This window comes from Heterocephalus glaber, unplaced genomic scaffold (genome assembly GCF_053883595.1).
Source record: "Heterocephalus glaber isolate CG9 unplaced genomic scaffold, H.glaber_assembly_v1.0 deba00001662, whole genome shotgun sequence".
Lineage (NCBI taxonomy): Eukaryota > Metazoa > Chordata > Mammalia > Rodentia > Bathyergidae > Heterocephalus > Heterocephalus glaber.
The window spans coordinates 5804990-5815659 of record NW_028258403.1 but is presented as its reverse complement, the minus strand read 5'-3'; the positions used below and the strand labels follow the sequence as shown (position 1 = coordinate 5815659).

The 10670-nt window shown below is 45.2% G+C and overlaps 1 protein-coding gene across 2 annotated transcripts; it reads left to right on the top strand.

Annotated features, from left to right (window-relative positions):
* Positions 1–1026: 1026 nt before the first annotated feature.
* LOC101712232 (cathepsin G) lies at positions 1027–8251 on the top strand. 2 transcript variants are annotated; one of them, XM_087197037.1, is made up of 5 exons: positions 1027–1416; positions 2139–2286; positions 2735–2870; positions 3075–3329; positions 3484–3765. In XM_087197037.1, the coding sequence occupies exons 1-5, from the start codon at positions 1362–1364 to the stop codon at positions 3550–3552; spliced, it is 663 nt and encodes a 220-aa protein (XP_087053163.1). In that variant the 5' UTR covers positions 1027–1361; the 3' UTR covers positions 3553–3765. The 2 variants fall into 2 exon arrangements, with proteins under 2 accessions (XP_087053163.1, XP_004864117.1); XM_004864060.2 differs by lacking the exon at positions 3484–3765 and adding an exon at positions 3776–8251 and having other exon boundaries at positions 1030–1416.
* The last annotated feature ends 2419 nt before the right edge of the window (positions 8252–10670 follow it).

Below are 10670 nucleotides of genomic sequence, written 5' to 3'. Positions count from 1 at the left end.
AAAAATGGAAACAAAGTCTTTGCAAATAGGGAAGGATGGAGGGGGTGAGGGGAGGGCAGGGGAAGGGGGAAAAAATAAGAACCAAGATACTCATGTAATGGTACAAGGTCCCAATGATGTATGTAACTGTATTTTATACCTAGAATGTACCAATAAACTTAATGGAGAAAAAAAAACATTGAGAATTGAGTTATTTTTGCAAAAATTACACAGGATTATAATGCTGTTCTGCACATACACAGAATCATCTAACTATTTTTAAATGTGCCTAATGACCCACATGTGAATCTGCAGTGATTCCCTATCTTTTCCCCAGTGTTGACTGTTTGACTCGGATTCCTTTTGTCTTCTAGGTAGCACAGCAATGAATGGGCCTCTGTTTTGAAACTACTATCCATGAAACAGAGGATTGGAACTGGGTTTGGTTTCTTACACCATCAATGAAACAGAATCTTGGGTGTTTTCTGGCTAGAGTCTGACAGCTGTCAACAAAATCCTGTCATTCAGGAAACCACTGAGAATACTAAGGCATTCGTGTTGAGTAGGAATTGGCAAGTAGAAGTCTTTTGCTGTGTCATAATTTTCACTGAAGGTATGTTGGAACTCGGTTGACGTGAGAAACTATCAGTGACAAAGCCTTCTCTTATTTTCTTTCTCTGGCAGAACATTGCACCCACTAACAGAAGTGGCTATGCTAACTGCCTGGATAAATTCTAGAAAGAAGTGGGAGAAACAGGGACCACAGCAGGGTGGCCGTGATCCAAGGGTGGAGGCAAGCAGGTTTCACCTTTCTTCTTCTGACTCCTGTGACTTTTTCCTGGCGTTCTCACCCACATCCCCAACCACACCACACCAGATTTCGTTCAGCCTTGTCTAAGCCTCAGTAAGTATCTATAAGTAATCCATGAAATTTGCATTCGTCCAGAGAAAGATATTCATTAAGATTCCAAGGGACGGAAGCTCTGAAGTCACAGGGATAGGATATGGTGAGAGTAGGCAGCTGCCTGTTTTCATGTCTTCTTGGAGGTACTGGGGGCTTGAGTGGGTTGAGGTTTCTGGAGCACACAGCTCCAAGGCCCCCTTCTGGTTGCCCTGAGTTCCTCTTTCTGCTGTCACCACTGACTCAGCAACTCAGTGGGAGATCAGGACGTTGGCTTGGATGATTCCCGCTTTGCCCAGATCACTGGCAGTTGGTGGGCAAACCTCCTAGGCAGCCCTGGGTGGTGCAACCACCACACTAGCAGGACCGTGGGACTGCAAATTCTCAAGCCCCCTCCTACCCCTTCCTTCCTTTCTCAAAGGCTAAAAGTCTGGCAGGAGGAGATACATGCAGCAACTGACTGAGCAGACTTTCGGGCAGGATGCAGCCACTCCTGCTCCTATTGGCCTTGATCCTACTCCCTGGGGCCAAGGCGGGTGAGTGAACAACCCCAACCTCAGAGGTCTGGTCCCATCCCGCAGACCCTGGGGCCACACTGCTTTGGCACATCCTCATTCTAGATGCTTGAGCATGTATTTGAATTCATATTTCCTCAACTGTTAAATTGGAAGGAGATTGGTAGCAACCTTACAGATTTGCTGTGAGAGTTAAATTATTAATGTGCACAGCATTGACCCTGCTATAAGGTGAGTGTTGTGTGAGTATATTTTATATAAATTCATTCTCTAGCCCACATGTCAAAGCCTAGGAGACAGAGATACAGAAGGAACAGTCCCATTAGCTCAGCTCTAGTTTCTTAAAGTCCTATGCTGTCCATGAGCTGGACTCAGAGAGGGATGTGGAAAGTTCCTTGAGGGAGAAAGTGCCAGTGAACTCCAAGGAGAGTTCATGCTAGATAACAACAGAGCCTCTCTCCTCCAGACCTGAAGCTGAGAGTGGCCTTGCCTGGAGCAACCATTGTTCTCCCTTTGCAGAGGAGGGGAGTGAGATGAGGTCTGGGGTGGCAGTGGTGTCTGCAGAGCCTGGGAGCCACCTCCCCGCATCTGGCACCTGCAGAACCCAACCCTCACCATCAGCTCCTCTCTCTCCCACATCACCTCTCCTGCCCTCCCACCCTCCAGACTTTCTGAAGCCACCAACCTTTGCCTGCCCTGCAGGTTCTCAAGCACAGAGGTAAGTGCCGAATGCTTCCTTCCAGGGAAGATCATTGGAGGACAAGAGGCCAGGCCCCACTCCCACCCCTATATGGCATATCTTCAGGTGGGGAGTCCAGAAGATCTGACCAGTTGTGGGGGATTCCTTGTACGAGAAGACTTTGTGATGACAGCAGCTCATTGCTGGGGAAGGTAAGAAACTCAGCCAATCCTCTGGAAGACAGCAGCACAGACCCAGAGGAACTCAGAGGGGCCATCTGAAAGCAACACTTTGGCTAAGGGTGAAAAAGGGATCAAATAAAATTGGGGAAATGGGAGGTGGGAGGTCAGTGTAAATGAGAAGAACAGGAAAACATGATCTAAAAGAGTGGGAGATGGAAAGCATGCACTAAGGCTCACCATATGAACCCAAGTTATTTTGCAATTTAATTTGGAAGACTAAACATTAAGGTCACCATCCCTCACCACCCCCAGCTCAGGGAGGCTGAGCAACAGAGATCTTGTCCCATGGTCCTGCCATTCCCTCTCCTCTCTCCAGCTGCAGTTTTGCCCTGCCCTGAGCTGTCCATAGCACTGCACAGCTGCTGGGCCATAGCTCCTGCTGCCCATACTTACCTCTAGGCCAACCTTTCTTTTGCAGTGTTATAAACGTCACACTGGGGGCCCACAACATCCGGAGGCTGGAAAGGACCCAGCAGAGGATCTCTGTGCTCAGAGCCATCCCCCATCCTGGATATGACCAGCAAACCTTCCTGAATGATATCATGTTACTGCAGGTACTGCATTCCTATCTGGTTCTTCAGCCTAGTCAGTTCCCTCCTAGGGTAGGTGCTTCACTGTGCTGGGACCATGGAGGAGAAAAAGGGGCAAAGCTCCTGGGGAGTGGGCTAGGGGGAACATAAGTTGAGTACTGTAGCAGCAGTCCCTGAGCATTGATTGGGAGGCCCACTTGAGCAAGAATGCCTGCACTCTTCTGACAGCTGAGGAACAGAATCAGGCGGAATAGAGTTGTGAGGCCAGTGGCTCTGCCTAACGCTGGGGAGAAGCTGAGGCCTGGAGCCTTGTGCACAGTGGCTGGCTGGGGCCGGGTCAGCCTGGACAGGAGGACAGACAGACTGCAGGAAGCACAGCTAAGAGTGCAGAGTGATCGGAAGTGCAGTCGTCGCTTCAGCACATACAGCAGCCAGACTGAAATTTGTGTTGGGGACCCTAGACAAAGGAAGGTCGCCTTCAAGGTAAGCACATGAACATTTGCCGATATTTCCTGGGACAGGGTGGCCTGTGCAGAGATGAGGCAGTGGGAACAGACTCTATGCCCCTTAGTCTCAGCCTGGGCACCAGGCCAGACCAAACCAAGGTGGAGTGGGAATCTTTTTCCTATCCATCTAGCATCTGGAGGAATGGGAGGAAGACCTACACACAGCATATACATATGCAGCATCTTCCTGGAGAAGGTGAAGGCACTTTGACTCTGATCTGAAGACAGTAATCACAGCCAGGGCTGAAGCCCAGCCACTGAAAGATCCAGAGACCACGTTCCTGTACCCCCACCATCCTGCCATCTCACACACACCAGCAATTGAAGAAGCCCATCCACCGCTGCCTTCTCTGAGAGACACAGGTTTAGGGTAGCAGGAGCAGAAAGGTCTGACTTGGTATCCTGTCTTTTCTCTGCCTACAGGGGGATTCTGGTGGCCCCTTGGTGTGTAACAATAAAGCTCAAGGCATTGTCTCCTATGGAGACAGCAAAGGAACTCCTCCGGAAGTCTTCACCAGGATCTTAAGCTATATGTCCTGGGTAAAGAGAACAATGAGACGCTTCAAATAGCAGGATCAGAGAACTCCCAAAGCCCATGACTGACAGTAAATTTCTGTGGGGTACAGATCAGCTGCAAGAGATTGCCAGAGCCTTAATAAATGTTCCATCCAGAGTGCAAATATTTGTTCATTAAACATCATTCAGTACTGTCTCAGTTGGTCTGAACTGCTAAATAAAATGTTGGCTTATAAAAAACAGAAATTTATGATAGCATCTCTTGGGGAAAGGACAGAACCTTTAGAAGGGTTCCTTGAGCCTAAAAACTATAGCTAAGACATGTGGGCAAAAAGAATATTAGAGAGGATAAGACTATGTGTTCTTTATCTCCTTTGACCCAGTGATGTACGTCTTCTTTGCAATAGGGCCAGCTATATATGTCAACCTTATGATAAGATACAGGCCAGGGTCATAGGGTAATTCAATGGTCATGCTCATTATAGAAAGGAATGTTGTAACTGTTTTGCTGTATTTTTTGAAAAAGCTTACTTGAAGCAGAGCAAGTGACCCTGGTGTAAATACAACTGGAGTAGCCGATGGAGGCTAAAACAGCCTCTTCTCAGTTGCTTAGCACTACAAACTTCCCCCGTAACAGATCACAAAGTCAATTCTTTGACATTTGGGCAGTGCTTTCTTCTTCCATATCTGCTTTTGGTAGAGAGTGAATGATGAAAGAAAGGGGCCTCAAAAGAATTTATAGATATTTCAGAGGTTGTGAGTCTCATATGGAAAGGCCATAGAAATTGTCAAGTTTTCCAGGAGTCAAGTGAGATGATTTCAGTGTTACTTAAAGGTAAGTGGAGCTGTCTCAAGGGGCTACCAAACCAATAGCCAAATCTACCACCCTATCCAGGATCAAATCCAGGTACCTGTGATGGCTAGGGAATAGATTGCTATTGGGATATCTTGTGGTCCCAGGTCAATGGTGATACATTGCCCCATGGGCCTTGAGTTACCTATGTGCTGAAGAGTAATAGCTTTCCTATTGTAGGAATATAAAGTTAGGACAAGCTCTGAAGGGTCAATGGTATGTGTAGCATCACATAAAAACATCAATCCTCATGGTGTCTCGCACAAAAATTATTAACAAGGTGGGTTAGGTTCAGTCCTCAAGTGACTGATCCAATGAAAGAAGGGTAGAAATCCACTTTCCACACACACCTAGTTCAGGGCTGGCTCATCCTGTGAGGGCTAGAGCCAGAGTGCAATTGCTGTCTTAACATCCAGGGAACAAGCTCATATCTCAACCACAAGCCACATTTTGATGTTTGATTAGTCTCTAGGGAGTACCAGTGGGTAAGATTGTAAGTACTGCCAGATGTAGTGGTTGAACTAGGATAAACAATGAAATTATCCTTGTTAAGGAGGTTGAGGCTTGTTAGGACATGGAGTTCAGGGGGTATGTAGTGATGAATAGCTGAGAGAAAATCCTCTCATGATATGAATGACATGAAGAATTTTGTTTAGGCTGTGAAAAGAGCAAGATCCTGGAAGGAGGCAAACACAAAGAGGGCCAGCTTTGGGAATCCAGAGGGGGCCCTTCTTCGTACCTCAAGTCGGAGGAGGTATCTATACTACAGAATTTCCAATTTTGTGCCTGCTGGGGAAGGGAATGGCAAACCCAAATATTGAACATGTTTTGGTCTGAAGCAATTATTTGGGAAGAATTAACAAAGAAGTTTGAGCCTCGTTTACCAGCAAGGAGGGGGTCACTGTGATGGCTTATATCTAAATGTCCTCCTAAAGCCTCATGTGCTGCTCATAGATGAGGTTTTAGGGAAGTGACTGGATCATGGGTGTGGATACTGGATTAGCCCACTGATGGGTTTATAGTTGGGTATGATGTTGGGAGGTGAAACCTGGTTAAACAGGTGGGTCACTGTGAGTATGACCTGGAATGCTATATATCACTTTACTTCTCTTGATCTCGACCCTGCTTCCTGCTTGCCTTGCCATGAGCTCTTTCTCCTCTGCCATGTTCCTCTGCCATGCCACCCTGCCTTAGAGCCAGCTGACTATAGACTGAAGCCTTTACAAACTGTGAGCCAAAGTAAACCTCTCTTTCTTTAACTTGTGGGTGTTGGGTATTTTGTCCCAGCAACAAGTAAGTAATAAGATAGGCACTCAAGGCAGGTAGGATAAGGAAGTAAGTAATCAAGGCCACCAGTCAACCTTAAGGAATACAGCATGATGAATTTTCTAAGGAGAAAATCTGACAATGTTAAAGAATAAGAATAAGGACAAGGGTTATATAATGTAAGAGTAGCCAAGTTAGACTTAGAAGGAGCAAAGGTGACATTTTCCCTGAAGAGGAGTTAGTTCCCAATGGTAAAGGAATATGAATAGGGAAATAGAAACAAGAAATAGGGAAATAGGGAAATAGAAATAGGGAAATAAAAACAAGAAATAGGTCCCATCCATAATACCACTGCCATATTATTTATATCCCCAGGTAGGAGAGTGGGCAGATCCAAGAATGTTTGGTAGAGAAATAACAGGAATAATGGCTTGAAATAAATGAAAACCTTAGTCCAAGAGTAGTCTGAAAGCTCCCCTTGGGGGAAAAAATCTATGACAAATTCCCAGAATTGAGTTGGGTCCTGCAAGACATCAGGGTCATAGGAAAAAAGAGCTTGTAGGATTATATCATAAAACTCAGAAAGATGAGAAAAAGAATCCTGACTATTTATCAGGATGTGGGGTAATTATGGGTGACTCTTCACTTGGGTTTTCATTGGAAAAAGAAGTGGAGATCTCTGAAAAGGTCAAAGATATAGTTGCTTCAGTTGTCTGGAGGAGTCTTTTTCTTTGGTAAGTGGATCCAAAATGACTGACCTTGTAGCTTGACAAATGTGGTCAGTCAAGTACACAATACCTGGTAAGGTACATTCTAGACTGCCTCAAGTGGATTTTTGACCTATGGAAGGATTTTTAAGTGTACTCTATCCCCTGAGTTAACAAGAGGGCCTGATCTTAAACAAATAGAGTCCAGTTGGAACTACATTTGTTCTGGTAGTCAGTAATAGTCTTGACAGTTTGTCCCAGTGATATGACATAGTGAGATAGGTAGTGAACCCCTGGATCTAGCAAGATGTCAGCCTGAAGGAAAGGTTTGCCATAGAAGACTTTGAAATGTCAGAGATGAGTTACAGATTTGGGAGTGATGCAGGACTTTAAAGGGTGAAATTGGCAGAAGAGTGGGCCAAGATTGTTGTGTCCTATGGGAGAGTTTAGAAAGGATCATTTTAAGATTTGGGTTAGTTCTTTGTACTTTTTTGGAGGATTAAGAATGTCAAGCTGCAAGTGGTGACAATTTGGAGAGCCTCACTGACTGACAAATTAAGAGCCTCACTTTTAAGAGGTTATGTTGGAAATGAATGTAGGGCCATTATTCGATTATAAGGATTGAGAAAGACCAAAGCAGGGTTTAATATGTACCAAAAGGTCCGTATTGACTTTAGAAGCTCTTTCTGTTTGGGTGGGAAATGCCTCTATCCACCAGCAAAAGTGTCTAGAAAGACAAATAGATATTTAAGACATTTGGATGACAACATATGGATAAAGTCTTTTGTTAATATTCCCTGGCATAGTTCCCCTTTGTTGGGTAGACTGCACAAGAAGAAGGGATCCTTTTGGATTAATCAGGGTACAAGTGGAACATGTCTTTGAAATGTCTTAGAGTTTGTAATATCCTGGTTCCTATAAAAAGAGGCACTGTTAAAGTCTGGAGAACCTTTGCTCCTAAATGTGTGGCCTAATGAAGACTGTTGAGAATTTTTATGGGGAAGATTTAGGTAGCAATAATTTATTTGTGGGGCTTTGTAGCTGTTATGGCTTGTATCTAGATGTCCCCCTAAAGCCTCATGCAGTCATAGGTGGGGCTTTTCAGAGGTGGCTGGATCTAGGGGGTGTGCTGCTGGGATCAAGGATGTGATGCTGGGATTGATTCATGGTGTAATGCTAGAATTAAGGTTGCCCCACCCTGCATGTGAGTGCTACCCACCTTAAAGGTGTGGAACCTGGTTAAGATATAAGGGACAGAGGGCCACTGCTTGTCATTTGTAGCTTGCTGCCTTCTACCTTCTGCCTTCTGCCTGCCATGAACTCTTCCTCCTCTGCAGTGTCCCTCTGTCATGCCACCCTGCCTTGAAGCCAGCCAACTAGGAACTGAAACATCTAAAAACTGTGAGCAAAATAAACCTTTACCCCTTTAACTTTGGGTGATAGGTATTTTGTCTCAGCAATGATAAAAGTAACTAAGACAGTAGCCATCCCTCTGGAGTGGCTGTGAAACCTTGTTTTAATGTATTTTGAGTTTCCTGAGGAGTATATTGTGGACAAGAGAGGACAGTAGAGTAGGGGATTAAGGCTGTCTGCTTTAAGAAGGGACAGATACCATATTTAGTTCATTTGTCCAATTGTTGTCCCAGAAAACATGACTGATTCTTATGATGGACCTTACAATGCATGATACCTATCTGAGTAAGAAACCTTATTGCATGCAGGTGGGCTCTGCTTCATAATGATGTTGTGGGCTGTTAGTAACCCCTCCCTTTCAAGGTAGCCACATGAGCAATAGTAACATGAAAAGCATGTGTTAAGCATGTATAAATGTTAAGTCTCATACCTGCACCCAATTGAAGATCCCATGTGAGGGCAACCAATTTGGCCTTTGGGGCTGATGTACAGCTGCCTGGAAGGGGTTCTGACTCTATGACTTTTGTAAGGCTGACTATACCATACCCAGACATTCTGCATCACTCCATCATAAAGCTACTTCAATCTGCAAACTGTGTAGATTAGGATCAAGGAGAGGAGTGTACTAAAGACATGGGTCTGGTTGCTGCAAGTAAGGTCAACTGGCTCTACAGAGGTGTTGGAAGAGGACTTCAGGATTAGGTCCAGTAATAAGGTGGCCAGGTTAAGAATGTAATGGAATTTTACAGTAAGTTCTAGTGTTTGTAAGATGAAAGTTTGGTATTTAATTCTGCTGTCAGAAACCAAATAAAAGGCCATTGAATTAAGGGTATCAATTACCTAGTGAGGAGTGTAAGCTGTCATGTTATGTTCCAAGGTTAACTAGAAGGCTTCTTTAGGAAAGCCATGGCCACTAGTGCCCTAAAATAAGGAGCCCAGCACCATTACACCATATCTAATGACTTGGAAAGATAAGTTACTAGATGCTGGGAAGGCCCATGGACCAGGGTTAGGACTCCCAAAGCTATTCCCTTTCTTTCATATACTTTTAATGAGAAGGGTTTAGTGAGATCAGGGAAATCCAATGTAGGGGCTAAAACTCCATGGGTCTCCAGAGTCCATGTTATTTCAGGAGTCCACTCTAATGGTTCCGCTGGTTCCTTAAGGCCCCAACAGAAGGGTTTGGCTTTAAGACTAAACTGGGGAATGTAAATTTGGCAAAATCCTGCTTTTCCCAGGAACTCCTACTGTGGCTAGGATCCTTGTGTTCAGAATAAGACCTTTATGGTGATTGGACAGGATCCCTGTGCTCAGGGTGAGCATTAATCCCAGGAACTAGACTTTTTGTAAGGAAATATAGACCTTTGAAGGGGAAATTTTATATCCACATGAGGCTTGTCTTGTTGCAATCAGAGGTAGACTTATCAGAGTTACAAATTAATAGATCATCCATATACTGGAAAAGATTGCTCTGGAGGGAGCTGAAGAAAGGTCTATGGCTAGGGCCTGTCCAAACAGGTGAGAGTTGTCTCTAAAACATCAAGGTAAAACTGTTCAAGTGATATTTTTGGATCATCTGAGTAGTGGGATCTTGGCATTCAAGAGCAAAAAGAAATTGGGAATCTGGGTGAACAGGAATACAGAAGAAAGCATCCTTAATATTGAGAACAGTAAACAAGGAGATGATAGGTATTTGACTTAGGAGAGTATAGAGACTGGGTATAAGGTACATGGGAACTATAGCCTCATTTAGGCCCACAGGTCTAGGACTATCTGATATGACCACCTGACTATTTGACTGCAATGACTGAGATATTAAATGGTAATCTGCTGTAAACTTCTCAATGTTTCATGCTCTAAGAGGTTTGAGGTCTTCTGGGAAAATATTGAGTCCTTAAGAGATATAATAATGGGAATAGGCTTTTTTCCTATAATTTACCTTGTGCTGCCATTGCTCGCAGGAGACTAGGACTTACTGCAGAGGTTCTGTATCAATATTCTCATTGCTACCGAGGTCCCAAGTCACGCAGAAGACTCCAAATCACCCCACTGCAGACAGACAGGTCTGCCCATGCCTTACCGAGGTGCCAAGTGGCACGGAACATGCTGAATCAGCCCGCTGCAGACAGGCAGGCCTGTGCACACCCTACCGAGGTACCGAGTCGAGCAGAAGACACTGAACCACCCCACTGCAGACAGGCAGCCACCTGGTTCCACACTACAAAGACGCAGAGGACACCAGACCACCAGACCAAGGTACTGAGTCCCGCTGCTTCTGGCCCAGAGGTAGGGGCTTCTGAGCCGCCATCCCACTACTCCTGGTAAAGAGAAAGGGGCTTCCTGGCCACCATCCCTCCCACTGCTCCCAGCCCACAGGAAAGGGTTTTTGGGCCACCATCCCTACCGCTGCTCCTGGCCCCTGTCCCACCTCTCCCAGCTCAGAGGAGGTAATCCATGCAGACGCTAATAGTCCCCGCCCAGTCGAAATGAGAAAACACATAAATAAGTCTCAAAACCAGACTTCCAGATCACCTACAGCAACCCCAAAGGGAAATGAGATGGA